General features: G+C 40.6%; 3 protein-coding genes and 1 pseudogene across 3 annotated transcripts; 3 read left to right on the top strand and 1 right to left on the bottom strand.

Moving 5' to 3' along the window:
* The first annotated feature begins 1,323 nt into the window (after positions 1-1,323).
* On the top strand, positions 1,324-4,508 carry LOC147858355 (pentatricopeptide repeat-containing protein At3g09040, mitochondrial-like). The gene has a single exon (XM_087326876.1). It carries the CDS (start codon positions 1,457-1,459, stop codon positions 4,019-4,021), a length of 2,565 nt encoding a protein of 854 aa, XP_087183002.1. The 5' UTR covers positions 1,324-1,456; the 3' UTR covers positions 4,022-4,508.
* Positions 4,509-5,966: 1,458 nt separating this feature from the next.
* On the bottom strand, positions 5,967-9,602 carry LOC147858354 (pentatricopeptide repeat-containing protein At5g27110-like). The gene has a single exon (XM_087326877.1). The coding sequence runs from the start codon at positions 9,442-9,444 to the stop codon at positions 6,892-6,894; it is 2,553 nt and encodes an 850-aa protein (XP_087183003.1). The 5' UTR covers positions 9,445-9,602; the 3' UTR covers positions 5,967-6,891.
* Positions 9,603-10,815: 1,213 nt separating this feature from the next.
* LOC147858353 (pentatricopeptide repeat-containing protein At4g13650-like) lies at positions 10,816-18,802 on the top strand (annotated as a pseudogene).
* A 1,088-nt stretch (positions 18,803-19,890) lies between these two features.
* LOC147858352 (pentatricopeptide repeat-containing protein At3g09040, mitochondrial-like) lies at positions 19,891-23,092 on the top strand. The gene has a single exon (XM_087326879.1). It carries the CDS (start codon positions 20,244-20,246, stop codon positions 22,518-22,520), a length of 2,277 nt encoding a protein of 758 aa, XP_087183005.1. The 5' UTR covers positions 19,891-20,243; the 3' UTR covers positions 22,521-23,092.
* Positions 23,093-23,446: the final 354 nt, after the last annotated feature.

Here is a 23,446-nt window from a genome sequence, read left to right as displayed (position 1 = left end):
CAAATTGATCTCTATGTTTCTATTGTCCTATGTATACATACATATATAGGAGGGTCTTACACACGGTCAAGTCAAGCCCAATGCTTCGCAGGCCCTTCATCATCAGGCCACCCATTAACTCCCTTGACCTTCCGGCACCGAACCCCCCATACATGGCCCAACACCTTTTTGTAGGGACCCTGTGCCATGTCAATATGAGCACGATAAAAATGATCCATCGCAAATAATTGTGTCCATCATCCACTAGGTTGTATTGCCTACTTATTTTGCCATACTTATTTTCAAAAGAATTTAGAAAAATGTGGCTGAATGTCTAAGAAAGTGAGAGAACTGAGCGTCGGACCCAAGATGTAGTGCTAGCGGTGTAATAACTTACCACTACGGTGAGAGAGAGAGAGAGAGAGGCCATATGGATGTAGCTTAGCTGATAAGGTTGCCCAATGGAGACCAAGTGGTCATGGGTTCAACCCCTACATTCCACAATGACATCTAGTGAAATAAGAGATATCTGTTGAATAATAGAGAGTCGGTGATAAAACTGGCTTTCGAAGATGTAGTGCCTAATAGTGTAAATGACCTACCATTAGGGTAAGCTAATTATGAGAGAAATCAATCAATTGTCAATCATGGGTTCAACCTCAACATTCCACAATGTCATTCAATAAATTAAGAGGATATATATGCTGTAATCAATTGTCAATCATGGGTTCAACCTCAACATTCCACAATGTCATTCAATAAATTAAGAGGATATATATGCTGTAATAAATATGTGAGAAAATTGGGTCACACATAAGACCTAGATAATTACAATAAAAGAGAGACTTTGAGAGAGATAATTACAAAAATGGTTTGACTACTTGTTAGATTTAGAGAGTAAGACAATGGGTATTTGCACAATTCACACACGTCGACCCAAAATCTAAGTTTGAGATATTTTTTCTATTTTTGAGATATTATGGATTGTGTCATAATTGAAATATGTGCATTGCTTTTGCATTTGATGGTAGACATGGAGCCAAGCATATCTATGAAAGTCGGAAGTAGTACCAATGTCGCGAATTTCTTTATATTGGACCAAAAAGAAATTCTTTCCTCCATGGAGTGTTCATCTTACCGATCGGCAATTCAGAAATTTCTCACTACCCTTGTAGCTAGTGGTGACCGCAATCAATTGTGGTCCCATTGTAGTGTTTTTCACGCACATTTATGAATATGACGGTGGTGGCCATTGGGCCGATCGCTTCGAGGCACTAGGATAAGCTCGGAGGCAGTTCGGTTACTATGAGGATCTTCGGCTCTTTCAACCGTCCGCCCAGACCATTGATTCATTCCCCCATGGCTTTTACAATCCTTAGCTGGGAGGTGCTGGACAACATACAACAGAGATGGTGATGGCAACACCTGCTGAAGAAGAAGAAGAAGAAGAAGAAGAAGAAGAAGAAGAACCATCCTTATGGATGGAAAAGACCGAGCTGCTGCTGCTGCTGCTGCTGCAGGCCAGTCATGCAACCAGGTTCCTAACGATGGCATTCATGAACGGGACTTCAAATTCGTTGAGCTATTCAAGAGTTTTGGTCAGCAGAGTGATCTGCATAATGGCTCTAGGCTACATGCTCATATCACTCTGAATACTTGTGGATTGCTCGAAAGAAGCCCTTATGTAGCCAGTGCTTTAATCAGCATGTATATGAAATGCGGGGCAGTTGCAAAAGCCAGGCAAGTGTTTGAAGAGCTTCCGGTTCAACATTTAGCCTCTTTGAATGCTCTCCTTGCAGGGTATGTGAAACAGAGGCAATGCCATCATGTTCTTGACTGCTTCCAAAGGATACAGGGGGAGAACCTTGCACCAGATAAGGTCACATTCATTTGCATCTTGAAGGCATGTGGAGGTATCGGAGCTATTGACAAGGGCAAACAAATTCATATTGAAATTGCTAATAGGGGCCTGCTGAAGAAAAACATTGTGATTGGCAATGCTTTGGTTGATATGTATGCCAAATGTCATGTGCTCACAGGAGCACAACAAGTGCTCGAACAGCTTCCTGTCCGCAATGTAGTGTCTTGGTCCACACTAATTTCAGGATATGCCAGAGTAGGGGAAGGCCACAAAGCCCTCCATTGTTTCAACCGAATGCAGAGTGAGGGACTTTCTCCAGATGGGATCACCTTCAGCTGCATTCTAAAGGCCTGTGGCACTATAGGCGATCTTCAGAAGGGTGAACTAATTCATGATGATATCGCCAACAGAGGTTTGCTTGGGAAAGATATTGTGCTCGGCACTGCTTTGGTGGATATGTATGCCAAATGTGGTGCACTAGAAAAAGCTCAGCTAGTGCTCGAAGGGCTTTCTGTTCGAAATCCTGTTACTTGGTGTGCACTCATCAGTGGGTATGCTCAGCAAGGGCGATTTCATGAAGCACTTGATTGTTTCCAAAGGATGCAAGTGGAGGGAATCAATCCAAATGAAATCACATTCACCTGCATTCTAAAAGCATGTGGAAACACAGGAGCTATTGACAAGGGTAAACAAATTCACGAAGAGATCGTGAATAGAGGTCTGCTTAAGAACAGCATTGTTCTTGGCACTGCACTAGTTGATATGTACGCTAAATGTGGTGTACTTGCTAAAGCACAGGAAGTGCTTGAAGACCTTCCCTCTCGAGACATTGTCTCTTGGTCTGCACTAATTGCAGGATATGTGCAAGAAGGGTGTGGTCATGATGCACTGAACTGTTTTGGACAAATGCAAAGAGAGGGCCTTTGTCCCAATGAAGTCACATTCATCTGCATTTTAAAAGCTTGTGGAAGCATCAGATCAGTTGATAAGGGCAAACAAATTCATGAAGAAATTCAGAGGAGGGGCTTGCTAGAGAAAAGCATAGAACTTGGCAATGCTTCGGTGGATATGTATGCAAAATGTGGCATGCTTACGAAAGCATGGCAAGTGCTGGAAGAGCTTCCTGTTCGAAATATAGTATCATGGAATGCACTTATTGCAGGATGTGTCCAACACGAGCAAGGTCACGAAGCCCTTAACTGCTATGAAAGAATGCAAAGAGAGGGAATCTTTGGAGATGAGGTCACCTTCACATGCATCCTCAAGACTTGTGGCAATATCGGAACTCCTGACATTGGGAAACAAATACATGAAGAAGTGATGCATAGGGGTTTTTTGAAGAAAAATATTGTGCTTGGTACTGCTTTGGTGGACATGTATGCCAAATGTGGCATGCTTGCAAATGCAGCACATGTGCTTGAAGGCCTTCCTGCTAGAGATACAGTCTCCTGGAATGCATTAATTGCAGGTTACACTCATGAGGGGCAGGGCCATGAAGCACTGGACTGTTTTTCGCTGATGCGGAGAGAGGGACTCTCTCCAAATGAAGTCACCTTCACTTGCATCCTAAGTGCCTGTAGTTGCATAGCCACTATTGATAAAGGCACACAAATTCACAATGAGATTGTGAATGCAGGATTATTGGGCACAAATATTGCTCTTGGAAATGCTTTGGTGGATATGTACGCCAAATGTGGTGTCCTCACAAGGGCACATCAAGTGCTGAAAGAACTTCCTCTTCGTGACGTTGTCTCTTGGTCTGCATTGATTGCAGGATATGCTCAAAAGGGGCAGGACTCCGAAGCTATGAGTTGTTTTAAACAAATGCAAAAGGAAGGGCTTGCTCCAAACGAGTTAACCTTCCTCTCGTTGTTGAATGCATTTAGCCACTCAGGAAAATTAGATGAGGCCGAAAAATATTATGAGAATATGAGCATAGAATATGGGATTATACCAGAGTTGGAGCACCATGCTTGCATGGTGGGGCTTTTTGGGTGTGCTGGACGCTTTGACAAAGCAATGTCAGTGATTCAGACAATACCATCTTGTAGGAATCCTTCAGTTTGGCTTTTACTACTGGGATATTGTAGGAAGTGGGGAAACGTAAAGCTTGGAAGATTAGCTTTTGATTCAGCTATTCGACTTGATGAGACTGTTGCAGCAGCTTATGTACATGTCTAACGTTTATTCAACTGCGGCATGCAGGATGCTGCACAAAATATTGAAGAAGCCATGAAAGCGAGAAATGCTGCTTTGAAGAAGCCAGGAATGAGTATGGAAACTGATGCAAAACACATGCTGTCTAAATATCCTCATAGCGCGTGCAATGATGGAAATTGTCCTTAAAAATCTCAGAAAGAGAATAATTTTGAAGTTTGCATTGTTGCAAAGAATGTATCAGAATAGTGATACAACAAAAGGTCTGATGTTTCACACAGTAAGGAATAGGGATTTGATCTCTTTTTCTTTCATGAATATGCATATCAAGGCCTCCACAACACCAATAAAGATATCACTTCATAAATATTTATTGGTGGTCATTCTGGAAGAAAAAAAAACTCTTCATCCACGAGCATTCAGTGAAGGCAAGGTAAATGCCACGAACTTACTCTATGGAGTTAACATTATTGTCATTCTTGATTTGTATAAGCTTCTAGATATTGGGTTGGGAGTGACCTAGAACCACAATGAACTCTCGGCCCCTATGATCTTCTATGAGCTTGGAATCAAAGGAATGCAAATTGTCAGTGGCCTTGTTACCTAGCTACATCCATTTTTTAACATGTTGCAAGGCAATGAAGGGTAGGAGCATTAGAAAGAGGTTAATATGAAGACACAAGAAGAAAGATGAAACAAGGATTCAGAACCTGGAGAGTTGATTGTGAGCATAAAATGCTTGGTGAAAGAGATTCTATAACGCCCATTACTACAAATTTGAAAGTTTGGTAATAGTACCTACATTCAGATGAGACTCAAAACAGTTTCATTTGAAAACTTCTTTGCATTACTCATGAAGAATGAGTTGCAGATTGAAGTTAGAAAACTGCATTCTTTGCAATGCAAAAGCCAATGGCAATTTCTTCAACAAAGATGATTTGGCAAGATGGATACAAGTTTTGGGGAGAATGCTTCCATTATAAGAAACACAATGCAATTGTAGTCAATCAACAAGATTGATGATAAGAATGAAATTATGAAGGCAGGAGAGTGAAACATACATTCATATGAACTTGGAGTTATTTCAAGATTCATTCTCTATTTCATGATCATTAAATTCTCATAAAAAGGACCTGTGCAGTTTCACGTAGCACCATCACAGTGACAGTTAGAAACAATATCAAATCCTGTCAAGATTCATTCACTATTTCATGATCATTAATGTCTGGTAAGAAGGTTGTGCAGTTTCATATACCACCATCACAGTGACAACTAGAACCAATATCAAATGCTGTTGAGGACACGTGTGCTACCTCCTATAAAATATTTAAGTGGTAAAACTACAACGATTGTAAATGTGGCACATCCTTCGCAAATTATGAATATTAGTGAACTAGACCATGATGTGAAGTTCACTAGGCAAGGAAGGGTACTGATCAGTGTTAATGGTTACAAATTGTTGCAGACAGAACAATTGGAATGAGATTACTTGTCTTAGAAGCATCACTCTTATAACTACTCCTAGAATGGGTATAAGCCATGAGAGATTTGGACAGCACTTTGGATATATGGTCATGATTATGGCCAATTTCATTAATGTGAATTACCAGGATTAGGGTGCTTGGATATTGCCAATGTATTTGAACTATCGATACAAATTTGTAATGTGAATAAATATTAAACTACAGTATCTTCCCATCATAATGGCTTTTGCAAGTCATATGACTTTCATTTAATAATATTTATCTTTGGTTGTTGCTACTAAAAAGTGAATCAAGCTTTTAAGACGTAGTCTCTCATTCAGTTTCATATGCCAATCTGCCGTTTAAAAGATGCCAACATTTTAGAGTTATATATGATTGTTTGTAAAAGAATCTGGGTTTCTGAGGATGATGGAAACACGCCTTATGTTCTAAGAGGACCTGATTCAAGAACTACCATTAGATGTATGAACTGCGGGCTACCCATGAAGATGAACATGTCAGCAATTTTATAAATGAAGATAATATCAAGAAACAATTTATATACATTCAAATGCAAGGGAGACAACCAAAGCACTTTGATATAATTAATGGACTGGGTCATTCCTGTCTTTGATGGACGATGGTAAAAGTCAAGCGGATAAGTGCATGTGGTAGTATAAAATGTGGATGTAAACACTGCATCCTCGTTTCAGACCTGTGTTATGTAGGACATGAAGAAGCAAAAATAGAAGGATAACGCCTCACAGTAAGAGGAAGATTTTAAATGAACTTGCCAAAAAATACCATAGGGAGTTGCAAATAGCCGTGATGCAGGTATATGCAGCATTAGAGCCTTCTCATTCTCAGACTCAACCTGCTCTTGGTATCTGTACATTGGCTATGAATACAACTTTTAGAGAAGTCTGAAAATCCTCACCCACCTCCCTATTTGTGAGGCCAATGGCCTATTGTGATAGTCATCTTAATAATTGTCATACTAGGGATCCCACTTCAATTTTAAGTATCTCACCAGGCATAAGTCTTCCTGATTTTCATACCTCATCCTTAAGAGGGGAGTAGAGTGTTCAGATAATGTAAATTACCTCCATTAAAGAATGGTTATGTACTACCAGCATGACAAATATTTTTCCACCAATCATGTTTGTCATCTTCAAAACTGTCATGTGGTATGGTTTCTTGACCATAACCACCTGTATTCATGACATGAACGAAGCTGGTGAGGGACAAGATAGATGCTATTCCAAATATGTTTACTTCCCCTTTGATGTGTATTTGATGCAGGCATAGGCTGGAGCTAATTTCTTTAGTGTATCATTTTGAAATATTCTGTGATATTTTAAGACCTATCTTACTTTGAAAATGTGTTGCATCTGTAATAGAAATTGAATGAACATTCCCACTTCCATCAAATCACAAACTCATTTCTGTTTTTTCCCTGGTACCAACATCCTCTCTCATGGCTTCAACCTTATCAGCAGTTCCATATATACTAGAACCTGCTGAAAGTGTGTTATCGAGTTTCATTGCTTGATCAAAGGCCAATCTACCGAGCTTCACATTCCCCCATTTTTTACAGGAACCTAGTAGTCTAAGCCAAACTGAAGGCATGAGAAAGCATGGCATTTTCTTTATTACAGACAATACCTTATCAAAACGCCCTGCACTTCCGAAACCCACAACCATGCAAGTGTGGTGCTCTGATGTTGGTGTGATCCCATATATTTTGCTCATATTTTCATAATATGTTTCGGCCTCGTCCAATTTTCCTGAGTGATTACACGCATCTAACACACATAAGAGGGTTACATCATTTGGAGAGTGGCCCTCCCTTTGCATCTGTTCAAAACAGTTCAATGCTTCTAGCCAATGCCCTCTTAGAGCATAACCTGAGATCAATGCAGACCAAGAGACCGTGTCTCGCTCAGGAAGTTCATTGAGCACTTGTTGTGCTTTTGCAAATGCACCGCATTTGGCATACATATCAACCAAAGCATTGCCAAGCACAATGCTGTTCTGCAGTAGCCCCTTGTTGAGAATTGTATCATGAATATTTTTTCCTTTTTCGATAGCTCCAACACTACCACACGCCTTCAAGATGCATGTGAAGGTGATATTGTCTGGTGAGTGACCCTCCCATAGCATTTGTTCAAAACATTCCAATGCTGCATGGCCTTGTTTATCTTGAGTATACCCTGCCATTAATGTATTCCATGAGACTGTATTTCGATTGGGAAGGTCTTCAAGCACCTGGCGTGCTTTTGCAAGAAATCCACATTTAGCGTACATATCCACCAAAGCATTCCCAAGTTGAGTATTTTTCTCGAGAAATGCATTGTTGACAATGTCGATGTGGAGGCGTTTGCCTTCATGAATGGCTCCTATGTCACCACAGCTTTTCAAAATAGAAATGATTGTGGCCTCATTTGGAGCAAGACCCTCTTTCTGCATTCTTTCAAAACATTGCATTGCTTCTTGACCTTGCTTATGCTGGACATACCCAGCAATTAGTGCATTCCATGATACAACATTTCGACGAGGATGCTCTTCGAGCACTTGTTGTGCTTTGATAAGAAAACCACATTTGGCATACATATCTACCAAAGCATTACCAAGAATAGCATTATCACTCAACAAACCCCTGTTAATGATTTCATCATGAATTTGTTTTCCTTTGTCAATAGCTCCTATACTGCCACATGACTTCAGAATGCAGATAAATGTGACAGCATTTGGACACACACCTTCTCTTTGCATTTGTTCAAAACAATTCAATGCTTCACGGTCTTGGCCTTCTTGGGTATATCCCGCAATTAGAGCAGACCATGATACTACATCACGACAAGGAAGCTCGTCTAGTAGTAGTTTTGCTTTCGTAAGAACACCACATTTTGCATACATATCCACCAAAGCATTGCCAAGCACAATATTTTTCTCCAATAAACCTCTATTGACAATGTCATCATGAATTTGATTTCCTTTCACAGGATCTCTTATGTGTCCGCACACTTTTAAGATGCAAATGAATGTGACTTGATCTGGAGAGACGCTCTCCCTTAGCATCCTTTCAAAACAATTGAGTGCTTCATGTCCTTGATTCCAAAGGACATGCCCTGCAATTAGAGAATTCCATGAGACCACATCTCGAATATGAAGCTCTTCAAGCACTTCTTGTGCTTTTGCAAGTATGCCACATTTGGCATACAAATCCACCAAAGCATTGCCAAGCATAACACTTTTCTTCAGCAAGCCCATGCTGGCAATCTCATTGTGAATTTGCTTGCCCTTTTCAATCGCTCTGATGCTGCGACAAGCCTTTAGAACACATACAAACGTAATCTCGTTTGGCGTAATTCCCTCCTTTTGCATCTCATCAAGACAGCTAAGTGCTTGATTACCATGCCCTTGTTCAGCATATCCTGCAATCAGTGCAGACCACGAGACAACATCTCGTATAGGAAGCCTTTCCAACATTTGTTGTGCTTCTGCGAGCATGCCGCATTTTGCATACATACCCACCAAAGCATTACCAAGCACAATTATATTTTTCTCAAGAAAACCTCTAGCAACAATCTCATCGTGGATTTGTTGGCCTTTGCCAATGCTTCCTGAGCTACCACACGCCTTCAAGGCAGAAGTGAAAGTGATCGGATTGGGAGAGATGCCATCATTTCTCATCCTTTCCAAAACGTTAAAAGCTTCATGAATCTGCCCATGTTGGGCATACCCTGCAATGAGGGCATTCCAAGAGACAACATCTCGGTTTGGAAGCTCCCTAAAGAGTTGATGGGCTTTCTGGATGGCACCACATTTGGCATACATGCTGATGAGAGTGGTGGCAATGTGGGGGCTGGTGTCAAGTAGGCCGCGCTGCTCCAGAATGTGGGCATGGAGTCGAGCGCCTTCACGGAGATCCTTCTTGGTTGCACAAGCCTTGAGCAGCTCAACAAATTGACTCTCATTCATTCTGCGGCAGCAATTGCTGCTATGAAGATGGAGGAGAAGAAGCTTTGCACAATATCTGATGCATGCAGCATAATCCACCCAAGCAAAATGATGGAGAGGAAGCTTTGACAAAAAATGTGTTGGGAAGGAGAATTTGCATTAAGGTACACCAGTAGGGAATGATGCAGAGAGAGTTAGTTGATAGACGTACATAGAAGTATGTGAATGGGAAGTAGAATTGTCAAGCCACCACTCTTCTTTCATGGACTTTGCCGAAGATTTTGACCTTGTAAAGTCCTATGACATGATAATGTAGTAAGCTACAAGGAGGGCGATGGGATGTTGGGGGAAGTTACCACTGGACTCAAGATTACATGGAATGGCTCATTTGTCAATGTAGTTAAGACCAAAAAGGACTCATTTGCCATATTGTGTGTGTGTGGGGGGGGGGGAGATTGTGTGTGTTGATAGGAGCTAAGCAAAAAATTCATTTGTCGTACCGCGATGTCGCAAGAGATTGCGTGTGTCTATTCTATGCTAGGACCAGGTTCCAACTCAAGATTGCCTGCTTTGATAGAGTTAAGACAAGGTGTGGCTTCTTTGTTGCAAATATGATATATTAGAGCTTTTCTCTCCCCAATAATAGTTTGCGAATATTCAATTGACAACACTATGGGGATAGGAGTTGTACGACATGGAATGTTTTTTATGTGGATTATATTGAAAACCTTGAGAATGGATTATTCAAAGTGCAATTGACTTATCACGAGTGGCCTTAGGGATGCATGCATATCTAATAGATCTAAGATATTTCAACACCTTATTGTATTCTATGCCAAGCTCCAAATTCAAGATCACGGACTTTGCTTGGTGCATCTATTAATGGGACTAGAAGTGTATCAAAGGGATAGAGAAGAATTTGTCACTTAAAGCTAGTATGTTTGCTTAATTGTTATCGAATTTTGAATGGAGGATTGCATGTAAACTTCCAGATCAAAATTGAAAAGGTATATTCTCCCCTATTAAGGTTGAAGAATAAGATACACTTTTTTCTTTTTTTTGTGAAAAGACGATGTTCACTTGCCATTGAGTCATTACTTGCCATGTCCAATCTACTTGAGGACACCCATGTGTACTCAGGGAACTTTATTATAGCCTCTCTCCACCATGGCTATTGGCAACCAACACTAATATCATGTCTTGTCACCACAATTGATCTCGTACATCTTAGTTATGTACTTCGTGCTCGTAAAAAACCATCTTGAGGATCACTCCATTTCAGATAGTAAGATCATCGAAATAGATATTTAGGATTAAGCCTAGAAGTTTTATTTTGAAAATTATGTTTCTGTTTTCTTCTCTCATTGCCTGTTGGCGTAATGCTTTTTTACATAAGTAGCATCAAACTCATACTTTTGAGAGAACCTAAATTCGATCCCGGCCATGCGATTCATGAGGTGCAATTGGCAACACGAAGTTGCACAAAATCATTGGACTCGGGAGGAGATCGTGGGTCACATATGCCTGATCATATTTTCTGAAAGCAAACCTGTGTTTGATTTGATACACAGGTCCATGATGGCTGGAGTCAGTCCTTGGAGAAGTCAAAGTCAGTAATGACGAGGCTGTGCGTGGCTCTCCATTCCCAGACATGGGGAAGGAAGAGTCTCCTAACATTGCTAATGCTAAGCATGACTTTCCATTTGTTGGATTGCTCAAGGACTGTGCCAAGAAGAAGGATCTGCAACAAGGCTCTGCACTGCATGCCGATATCCTCGAGCGAAGGATTCTTTATGGAAAGACCAGCCCTTATGTTGGCAGTGCTTTGATTAGCATGTATGCCAAGTGCGGCGCCCTTGCGAAAGCCCAGGAAGTGCTTGAAACTCTTCCTGTTCGAAATGTTGTCTCCTGGAATGCTCTCATTGCAGGGTATACCCAACGAGGACATGGTTTCAAAGCTCTCAACTGCTTTGAGAGAATGCAACGGGAAGGCATCTCTCCAGATGGGGTCACTTTCACATGCATCCTGAAGGCATGTGGAAGTAGGGGGCTTATTGACAAGGGCAAACAAATTCATGAAGAGATTTGTCGTAAGGGCTTGTTGAAAAAATATGTTTTTCTTGGCAATGCGTTGGTTGATATGTACGCTAAATGTGGTGTACTTACAAAAGCACGAAAAGTGCTTGATGAGCTCCCTGTTCGGAATGTAGTCACATGGAATTCGTTAATTGCAGGATATTCCCAGCATGAACAAGGTTCCGAAGCACTCACTTGTTTTACACAAATGCAAAGGGAGGGTCTTTCTCCAGATGAAATCACTTTCACGTGCATTCTCAAGGCATGTGCAAGGTTGGGAGATATTGAAAAAGGTAGACAAATCCATGAAGAGATTGTCCATAGTGGTTTGTTGGAGAAGAATGTGTTGCTTGGCACTGCGTTAGTGGATATGTATGCCAAATGTGGTGCGGTGGCAAAAGCACAGGAAGTACTTGAAAAGCTTCCTATTCGAGATGCAGTGTCCTGGTCTGCATTGATTGCTGGATATACCCAAGAAGATAAAGGTCATGAAGCCCTCAACTGTTTCGAGAGAATGCAAAAGGAAGGCATATCTCCAGATGCGGTCACTTTCATTTGCATCGTCAAGGCTTGTGGCAGTGTTGGAGCTATTAACAAGGGAGAACAAATTCATGATGAGATTGTCCATAGGGCTTTGCTGGAGAAAAATGTTTTGCTTGGCAATACGTTGGTGGATATGTATGCCAAATGTGGTAAGCTTGCAAAAGCACAACAAGTTCTCGAAGAGATTCCTATCCGAGACATAGTTTCGTGGAATGCACTTATTGCAGGATATTCCCAACATGAGAAAGGTTTTGAGGCACTCAGGTCATTTGCAGGCATGCAACGGGATGGCCTCTCTCCAGATGGGATCACATTTATTTCTATCTTGAAGGCCTATGGTAGTACAGGAGCTGTTGACAAGGGCAGGCAAATCCATGTGCAGATTTTGAGTATGGGCTTGCTGGAAAAAAATGCGGTGCTTGGCACTGCTTTGGTGGATATGTATGCCAAATGTGGCATGCTTGCAACAGCACAAGAAGTGCTTGAAGAGCTTCCTGATCGGGATGTAGTCTCTTGGTCTGCATTAATTGCAGGTTATGCTCAAGAGGGGCAAGGCTTGGAAGCATTAAATTGTTTTGAACAGATGCAAAGAGAGGGCCTCTCTCCGAGTGATGTTATCTTCGTCAGCCTTTTGAAGGCCTGTGGTGTCATGGGTGCAGTGGATAAAGGTAAACAAATCCATGATGAGATTGTCAATAGGGGCTTGATGGAGAAAAATATTTCTCTGGGAAATGCTTTAGTGGACATGTATGCAAAATGTGGCGCACTTGCAAAAGCGCAAGAAGTGCTAGAAGAACTTCCTGCTCGAAGTGTAGTTTCCTGGAATGCAATAATTGCAGGATATGCCCAAGAGGAGCGAAGTCATGATGCACTCAATTGTTTTGCACGTATGCAAAGGGAGGGCTTCCTCCCAAATGAGATCACCTTCACTTGCATCTTGAAAGCATGTGCCAACATAGGAGCTATTGACAAGGGTAAACAAATTCATGATCAGATTGTCACCGAGGGTTTGCTAGACCAAAATACTTTGCTTGGGACTGCTTTAGTGGACATGTATGCAAAATGTGGTGCGCTTGAAAAAGCTCATAAAGTGCTAGATGAACTGCCTAGTCGTAATGTAGCCTCTTGGAATGCACTAATTTCTGGGTATGCTCAAGAGGGTCATTTTCTTGAAGCACTGACCTGTTTCAAACAGATTCAAAGAGAAGGTCTCTCTCCAAATGAGGTAACCTTCCTATGTCTGCTGAATGCATGTAGCCATGCAGGTAAGTTCAATGAGGCCCAATTGTATTATGAGAAAATGAGCACAGAATATGGGATAGCAGCAATGTTAGAGCATCACACTTGCATGGTGGTAGTTTTTGGATCCGCAGGACGTTTTGACAAGGCAATATCAGTGATTAAGACAATGCCATCATTTGATGATCCTTCAGTTTGGGTGGCATTATTGGGTGCTTGTTGGAAATGGGGAAATGTAGAGCTTGGAAAATTGGCTTTTGATCAGGTAATTCAGGTGGACGATGACCTTGCAGCTGCAGCTTATGTCCTCATGGCTAATATTTACGCAGTAGCTGGCATGCAAGAGGATGCAGAAAAGGTTGAAGCTATGAGAGGGAAAAGTGCTTCCTCAAAGAAGCTAGGAACAAGTGAGTGGGTAGATGCAAGTGGAAATGTCTGTTCATTTTCTACTGGGAATGTAAAACATTCTCAAATTAAAGCTATATATGAAAATTCAAAAGCATGAAGTGTGCATTTAATTAGGCATAATATTCTGGATCAAGTGAATGAAGAAAGGCATTTCAAGAAGCTTGCAATTGCTTCAGCTCTCAGTAGCATATGTAAAAGAGAAGCTTTACATCTTGTCAAGAATATCACTATCTGTAATGACGGCCATAATATGACATCATTTATACCAAGAGCCCAAAGCTAAAGGTTGTTGTGATTCAGGCTGCACTGATATTGTGAAGATGGAAAATGAGTGTGGTGGCTATTAATGATAGTAGCACATCCTAAACTTTGAGGTCAGATTGTCAAGGACTGGAAAATTTTAGAAACAGATGAAAAGGAACCCAAACTTTTGTGATTAGTCAATCCCCTGGCAACATACCTGGATGATTTGGTGGATGCCGATGTTTATCCATAGGTATGGTGCACTTACAAAAAGTAAAAACTGCTGTGCTCGAGTCTCTTTTAGAACAATGTGATGCATCACTCGACTATCTTACATGACAGTGGAAGTGCACAAAGCATTATATTCTAGTCTCTTTTAGAGCAATGCCACACATTGCTTGATGAATGGTTCCATGATTACAAAAATGAGCACTGATGTCACTTGCAGAGTTGGCCACACCAGACAAATGTGATGAGCTTCAGCAGGAACATTGTTCTGATAGATACTATTTTCATGCTTAAGATGAAGAATTGCATTTGCCTAACCTGTTTGTAAAACCCATTGCAAGATTAGGGCTGTATTTTGAAATCAGTAGCAGTTGGGGCAACTGGCAAATCAATCCTAGATATAGTAAAAGGCATCTGCCCCAAGATGAGGATTTAGTGTGCTTTGGGGGTGCAGCGGATGAGCAGCAGAGTTTATTGTGATGTCCAAATCAAGAGGCAACTATAATTTCTTATGTGCACTTGCACTTGCACTTCCTTCTTGCTGGCTATGAGTTTTCATCCTGGAGTCATAGTTAGGTGTATCATATTTCCTGTAAATCAAACCAAGTATGCAGGGTTTATTACTTGAATAATAGATTCATTGTGTATTATTATGATAAAGGGCGTTATTCATGCTTGTCCATTTGGTTTGTTATTGACAATTTTTTTAGTGCCATCCATCAACCTGTAAAATACCTCCGACTCACTAGCATGTGAAAGCAAACAACAGCATGAAAGCAGAAACTCAAGGGATGCTTGTTCATTTGGTTCATGTCCAGATTCATGTATGGCTAATTACTCATCTCTAATGCGCACATCCTTAAAGTGCGAAAAAATTTATCATAACTTTATTTCCTAGTGTCATGCATGGCTAACACTAACAAGTAATGACTTTGACGGATATAGTCTCCAAAAATGGCAACATTGGTGAAACAGATTCCTCTTGATATGATAGGTGGAGGTACTTTGTTTATGTACGTTTTGGGTGGTTGTGTGTTGATGGTGCTTAGATCCAAGCCAGGTCAATTATACTCAAGATCTACATTGAATGCCTACGAGCATAAAACATAACATGACGTGGTGATCTATCTCTTTCTATAGACGTATAATCGCCCAGCTCTCACACAAGTTGATATTACTATTTTTCGTAAAGATCATTGTCAAAACTTTTGGAGGGTTAGCATACTTGGATCATTCATGACAGGGAACACTACATATACATATATATATATTCTTATATCAGAGGGGGGTGGGGGTAGATATGCCATAAAGGCTTTAACATTAAGTGATAGATGTGTAGAAGACCATAATTAAACACTTCTCTCAAGAGGTATGAAGGACGTTGGGCACAAAAAAGGAGCACATTGCATATCCGCCATATTACCTAATGTTGAAGTTTTCTTTTCTTGGAAATGTGAACCGTGTCAAGAATGCCATTTTTTTTTGTCAGCTTTCATATCTAATGTTTTTGGGCGTTTTGCTTGCATGCATATAGAGTTATCGAAAGAGGGTTAAAGCTTTTTGCAGAGTATTTATACTCAACAAAACTAAGCTGTTTTATCTCGTCTTGCTGTTAAATAAACATCAAATAGGTAGTGGGGACTACATAATAATGGTTACAGTAACAATACAAACGTGGAACTAGATATTTTAGACACAATTTGGATCGATACCGAGCTGAAACTGCATGAATGCACACTGCAAATCAAATGCACGCAGCATGGATACATACGGCAATTCAAATGCACGCTTATGGAATCACTACATCAGGGCTATATCTGCCGATTACTATGCCGATAGTACACTTTATTCTTTTCTTAGGAGCTCTTTAAATGCCGGACTAGACATGAGTACAAGGTTCCTCTCTCTCTTTGTTCTTAAAGGGACAGGGACAAAAACAGGTTTACGAATCACACTTGCAGAGTAATTCATGACCCCCTGGGGTTTTGTTTCATGATGGGCAAAGATAAGAGAGATTGTACAGTTGTGGACTTACTGAAAATGTGTGCAAAGAACAAAGACCTCTACAAAGGCACTGAATTACATGACGATACTCTGAAAAAGGGGTGGCTTGAAACAAACCCTTATGTAGCCAGTGCCTTAATCAGCATGTATGCTAAATGCGGTGCTCTTGCAGAAGCACATCATGTGCTTGAAACCCTTCTAGTTCAGGATGTTGTCTCTTGGAATGCTCTCATTGCAGGGTATGCCCAGCAGGGGTATGGTCTTGAAGCACTTGCTTGTTTTGAAAAGATGCAAAACGAGTCCTGCTCTCCTACTTGGGTCACCTTAACAAGCATCGTCAAGGCTTGTGGCATCACACGAGATATTGTCAAGGGGAAACAAATTCATCATGAAATTGTCCATAGAGGCTTATTGGAGAGGAACATCATTCTAGGAAATGCTTTGGTGGATATGTATGCCAAATGTGGTGCACTCAAAAAAGCACAGGAAGTACTTGAAGAGCTTAAGAATCATGATGTCGTTTCTTGGTCTACTCTAATTGCAGGATATGCAGCAAATAATCAAGGTCATGAAGCATTGAAGTTGTTTGCATGTATGCAAAGAGAGGGCATTTCCCCGAATGAGGTTACCTTCATTTGTGTTTTGAAAGCATGCGGAAGTATTGGAGCTGTTGACAAGGGCACACAAATTCATGTCCATATTATGTGCATGGAGATGTTGATGGAAAGTATTGTTCTTGGCACTGCACTGGTGGATATGTATGCAAAATGTGGTGTGCTTACGAAAGCACAAAAAACATTTGAGGAGATTCCTCATCGAAACCTTGTCTCTTGGAATGCTTTAATTTCAGGATACACCCAAATGGAACTAGGTTGTGAAGCACTAAACTGCATGGAAAAAATGAAAATAGAAGGTATCTCTCCAAATGAATCCACATTCATTTGCTTACTGAAGGCTTGTGGCAGCATTGGAGCTATTCACAAAGGCAAACAAATTCATGAAGAGATTGCCAATATGGGCTTATTAAGCAAAAACATTGTACTTGGTACGGCATTGGTAGATATGTATGTTAAATGTGGCGTACTTGGAAAAGCCCAGCAAGTGTTGGAAGAACTTTATGTTCGCGATGTGATCTCCTGGAATGTACTAATAGCAGGATATGTTTCCCAGCTAGGTCAAGGTCATGAAGCATTGAACTGTTACTCACAGATGCAGAGGGAAGGCCTTTCTCCAAATGAGGTCACCTTTAATTGTATTCTAAAGGCTTGTGGCAGCACAAGAGCTATTGGAAAAGGAAAACAAATCCATAGCGAAATTGTCAGTAGAGGTTTGCTTGAGAAAAATATCGTGCTTGGTACTGCAATGATTGACATGTACACCAAGTGTAGCATGCTTGCAAAGGCACACAAAGTTCTTAGAAGTCTTCATTTCCGAGATATAGTCTCTTGGAATGCACTTATTGCAGGGTATGCCCAAGAGGGGAAAGGACGTGAAGCACTTGATTCTTACACATTAATGCAGAGGGAGGGTCTCTCTTCAGATGAGATTACTTTCACTTGCATTCTGAAGGCATGTGGTAGCATTGGAGCTGTTGAGAAAGGAAAACAGATTCATGATGAAATAGCGAATAGCGGTTTATTGGTGAACAATGCTGTGCTTGGTGGTGCATTGGTAGACATGTATGCGAAATTTGGTATGCTTGCAAAGGCCCAAGAAGTGCTCAAAGAACTTTCATCTCGAGATGTAGTTTCTTGGTCTGCACTAATCGCAGGGTATGCTGAAAAAGGTCATTATGAAGAAGCACATGAGTGCTTTCAAGAGATGCAAAGGGAAGGCCATTCTCCAAATGAGATAACCTTCCTTTGTATGTTAAATGCTTGTAGTCACTCAGGGAAAATGAATGAGGCCCAAATTTATTATGAAAATATGAGCAAACAGTACGGTGTCACACCACAGTTAGAGCACCATACTTGCATGGTGGCCATTTTAGGATGTGCAGGCCATCTTGGAAAAGCAATGGCAATGATTAAGACAATGATTTCTTCTAGTGATCCTTCGGTTTGGCTCACATTATTGTATTATTGCAAAAAATGGGGTAATGTGAACCTTGGGAGATTGATTTTCCATCAGATAATACAAGTGGAAGATAGTTGCACTGCTGCTTATACCATTATGTATGATATTTATGCAGCTGTTGGCCTGCAACAAGATGCAAAGAAAATTGAGGCCATGAGAGTGGATTTCTGTTTAGGGAGGAAAGCAACCATGAATGAGCATATCAGTTCTTCTTCATGGAATACGTTGGGATTTGATGGTATGTGTCGCAACAGTTATCCCTCGGATAATTTTGACACTTGATATGCAGTATAGCTTCTGGCGGCATACTCTCAATTATCATCATGCACACATTCAAATCTGAATGTGTACAGTTACGGAGACTGACACCATGATCATGCATCTGTGTTATGTGTACAGTTATGGATGTCCGAGACTGACACCATGATCGTGCATCTGTGTTTCCAAGCTCTAGTCAGTGAACCAATTAGATATTTATGCCATTGTTGACTTTGTCAAATCACATGAAATCCCGCAAAAACCATATACTTTGAAAGAAAACTCCTAATGATCTTGGATCCAGTAACATCCAATCCTCCAATCAATTGGATGAATACCTAGTGACGATCCAAATCATGCGACAATACCATGAAGATAGTTTCAGTCGGTTAACTAAGATTTGTTGTACCATTCCTACTCATAAGATTGTGAATAACATGAACTCTTTGGGTTGCCATAAGATATCTGAAACTATCTGATTTGTGTCTGCCCATGGTGGTTATGCCTAGTGACATTGGATGAGAAATGTTGAAGAAGTTGGAAGTACCAATGGAGTCAGAAGAACCACATTAACCATAAAAGCTGCTAGATATCCGTGGATAAAAAGAACAAGTTTTTTTTTTAGGAAACATTTATTGAAATAGAAAGATGACTATTGAAGGCTCTACGCGGCAATTGCCTTCACGAAACTGTTTCCAAAATTTTCAAAATTTAAAACACCTTAACTTCCGAGTATTTGAAGTACTCTTTTATTGTTATTGCGTCAATGTTTCGTCATGAAACCTACCATATGTGCTATATTAAAAGTCGCTTCCTTTCAATATTCTATTTTCCAATGTCATGGGATTAACCACCTATCCTATTACCAGTGATTGGTTCCTCATTTAAATTATTTCAGAACTGTTCAGCCTTTCATACAAAGAACCGTTTTGGTGTCATAAACCAAACCTCAACCTGGTTTCTTGATACATCATTAAAGTTTTTAGTAAATTTTTGAGAAAACATAGACACGAGCTTAACTGCATTTATGCAAAAGAATTTGGCTAAAATTTGCCAAAATGTTCTTAAATTAATGTTTCCACATATAAAAACTTACCATAGTTAAACATAATTTAGTATTGCCTAACATTCTTTTCAATTTACATCCTTAATTATAATGAGTTAGATCATGTTCGTGGGAATAATTTTGTCACCCACAAGGGGAAATGAATTCATAATAGTGTATTTGAAATCATAATAGTGCATTTGAAATCATAATAGTGGTACATGAATTTTCATGGTTGAGTAATGTATACATAAATCATAAGGTTCTTGCTGAATAGTTTTGCGAATTTTTTGTCATTTCCCATTCCTGTTAAGCTCCTCATAATATAATTGTGCTCCATATTTGCTATGAATTACATGTGCTCAATTTGAGAGTTTATGTATGTATATACTGCGCAGAAATCCTAAGTCGAGATGTTACGCATAAATGGCGTGAGAGAAACTTCTTCCGAGGCAGAGTATTCAAGGCGCTGGCTATATGGTCATTGCTAGAAAAGAGAGGGAAAGAGAGAGAGTTGTAGCTCCTTGATTTCCAGTGAAGCAGTGCATATAGCGAGATTTGAACATGGTGTATTTATAAAGAATGGGCTCACCACAAGAGCTAGTAGGACAAAATCAAAACAAAAATTGATTAGTTTCTAACAGAGCTACGAATTAAGGAGCTATGGTATTCTGCATGGAACTCGTTACGGCGGAAAGCAATGAGAAGAAGAGAATGTTACAAGAAGGATTTTACATTTACAGACTTACTCAAGAGTTGTGGCCACAAGGAAAACCTCAGTGGAGTGTTCACGCTACATGCTCACTTCCTGGAACTTGGGTTTTTGGACACAAAACCTTGTACATCTACCACATTGATACAAACGTATGCCAAATGTGGAGCGCTTAGGGAAGCTCGGAAAGTCCTTGAAAACCTTCACGTTCGGAATGTCGTCTTATGGAATGCTCTCATTGCAGGGTATGCCTGGGAAGGTCAAGGTCATGAAGCACTGGACAGTTTTCATAGGATGCAACTAGATGGCCTCTCTCCGGATGACTTCACCTTTACTTGCATCCTCAAGGCTTGTTCCATCACAAGAGCGCTTGACAAGGGCAAACTCATTCATGAAGAGATTGTCCATAGAGGCTTGTTGGAAACAAATATTGTTCTTGGGAATGCTCTGGTGGATATGTATGCTAAATGTGGCATGCTTGCAAAAGCACAACAAGTGCTTAAGGAGCTTCCTTCTCGGAATGTAGTCACTTGGTCCATTCTCATTGCTGCATATGCTCAGAAAGGGCGAGGCCATGAAGCACTCCGATGTTTTGAAGAGATGCAGAGGGAGGGCCTCTATCCAGATGAGGTCACTTTCACTGGTATTTTGAAGTCTTGTGGGAGCATAAAATCACTCAACAAGGGCAAAAAAATTCATGAAGAGATTATAAAGAGGGGATTGTTGAAGGAAAATGTTGTGCTTGGCAATACTTTGGTTGATATGTATGTAAAATGTGGTGCAATCACAAAGGCTTGGCACTTGCTCGAAGAGCTTCCTGTTCGGAATGCAGTCTCTTGGAACTCTATGATTGCAGGGTATGCTCAAGAGAGCTATCGAGGCCATGAAGCATTCAGCTGTTTTACACTGATGCAAAGAGAGGGTCTCACTCCAAGTGAGATCACCTTCACTTGTATTCTCAAGGCATGTGGCAACATAGGATCTCTTAGCGAGGGTGAAGAGATTCACAGTGAGATCATCAGAAGGGGTTTGTTGAAGAAGAATATTGTTCTTGGAAATGCTTTGATTGACATGTATGCAAAATGTGGTGGACTAGAAAAAGCACATGAGATACTCGATGACCATCCAGGACGAAACATAATCTCCTGGAATACACTCATTGCAGGGTATGTTGAAGAAAGCAGGGGTTATGATGCATTAAAATGCTTGGAACGGATGCAAAGGGAAGGCATCTCCCCAGATGGGGTCACTTATATTGCCATCTTAAAAGCCTGTGGCACGTCAATAGCTATCAACAAGGGTAAACAATTCCACTATGAAATTGTTAACAAAGATTTGCTGGGTAAAAATATTCTGCTCGAGACCTCTCTGGTGGATATGTATGCCAAGTGTGGTATGCTTGTAAATGCAAAGAAAATTCTTGAAGACCTTCATGTAAGGGACACGATCTCTTGGAACGCACTAATTGCAGGGTATGCTGAAGAGGGCCAAGGACATGAAGCACTCAACTGTTTTGCGCAGATGCAAAGGGAAGGGCTCTCCCCAGATGGGGTTACATTCACTCTTATTGTGAAGGCTTGTGGCAGAATAGGAGCTATTTGTAAGGGTAAACAAATTCATGAAGAGATTGTGAGTCGGTGTTTTCTGGAGAAAAATATCACGCTTGGCAATGCTTTGGTGGATATGTATGTGAAATGTGGTATGCTTGGAGAAGCACAAGAAGTGCTCGAAGAGCTTCCTGTTCGAGACACAGTCTCTTGGTCTGCACTGATTGCAGGGTATGCTGAAAAAGGTTATCATCATGAAGCTCTCAACTGTTTTGAACAAATGCAAAGAGAGGGCATCTCTCCAAATGATGTTACCTTCTTATGTATACTAAATGCATGTAGTCATTCTGGGAGGTTGGATGATGCAGAAACATATTATGCGAACATGAGCAGAAAATATGGAATAGCACCACAGATAGAGCATCATACATGCATGGTGATTTCTTTTGGACAGGCTGGGTGTTTCGATAAGGCAACTGCAGTGATTAAATCAGTGTCGTATTTGGATGACCCATCACTTTGGCTTGCACTATTGGGTGCTTGTGGAAAATGGGGTTATGTAAAACTTGGGAGACTGTCTTTTGATCATGTAATACAGGTGGGTAATGATATTGCATCAGCATATGTCATTATGGCCAATATCTATGCAGCTGCTGGAATGCAAGAGGATGCAGAAAAGGTTGAGAACATGAGGGTGAAGAATGGCTTAGGAAGATGATAGCATTGAACATGAGGGCTCCTGTACCAGAGTCAATTCCTGCAAAGATAAACGACTGTGATATTAACATTTCAGAGGAAAGATGCTTTCCAAATGTGGATATATTGGTATCATAAAGTGCGTGAGATGATGATGAGAGATTTCGCCCATTGCATGTGCCTTGCATTCATGAGCACGCATGGTGGGAATGTACATGGTGGTGTAAATGACATACAATTTCTATGAAATATTTGAGAACCTCAGTTTGTGATAGATCCAAAACGACTGATGTTTGTAAGTAACATCCGTTATTTACACAATTCGGCACAATATAGAAGACCACAGGTTGCAAGGTGATATTCATAATGTTCATGAGAGTTATTGATGCAGTAGCTGGTCGCACTGCAGTTTCTGGATTTTTATATTGGAACACAGGCCATGCTACTCTGGATCCTAGTACCCGTTGTGGCAAAAAATGGTTTTAACAATGTTTCCATGGGTTCATTGATAAAGGATGAGTTCCGAGTGATCTTCCCGTTGTCTTGAATCTACTCATGAAAGATTTAGTTTTTAGTGTACATTTCTTTGACCAATATTTTTAGCACATTACGTCATAAGTTTTATAAGTAAGAGATCAAAAGTCTTGAGTGTTTTTCGTTACAAGAACTCCTAAAGCTGGTAGCCGACTAGATTTGATTAAATGGTGATTGTGGTAATGAGACATTGTGGTGTCTCTAGGAGTTGTCTCTAGGAGTTGTCACACGGAAAATGATTCTGCTAGTACAAGCGTCTCACACATGGAGAAGAGTGGTGTCTTGAGGCCAACGGTGTAAGACCCATCCACACAATCTTGAGAGTGAGTTGTAACAGGCACTAATTAAACAGGACTATTACCAGCTTACTCTATGAGAATATGGATCAGGTATTGTGCAGGCACGTGTTAGAAA

The sequence above is a fragment of the Azolla caroliniana genome, unplaced genomic scaffold, assembly GCF_043228905.1.
Source record: "Azolla caroliniana isolate FFs.n. ecotype wild unplaced genomic scaffold, voAzoCaro1.0.p SCAF_11, whole genome shotgun sequence".
NCBI lineage: Eukaryota > Viridiplantae > Streptophyta > Polypodiopsida > Salviniales > Salviniaceae > Azolla > Azolla caroliniana.
This window is presented reverse-complemented; position numbering and strand designations above follow the sequence as displayed.

Excerpts from the sequence above, each read along its gene's own strand:
- LOC147858355 (XM_087326876.1), top strand. The coding sequence starts at position 1,457 with ATGGATGGAAAAGACCGAGCTGCTGCTGCTGCTGCTGCTGCAGGCCAG.
- LOC147858354 (XM_087326877.1), bottom strand. The coding sequence starts at position 9,444 with ATGAATGAGAGTCAATTTGTTGAGCTGCTCAAGGCTTGTGCAACCAAG.
- LOC147858352 (XM_087326879.1), top strand. The coding sequence starts at position 20,244 with ATGAGAAGAAGAGAATGTTACAAGAAGGATTTTACATTTACAGACTTA.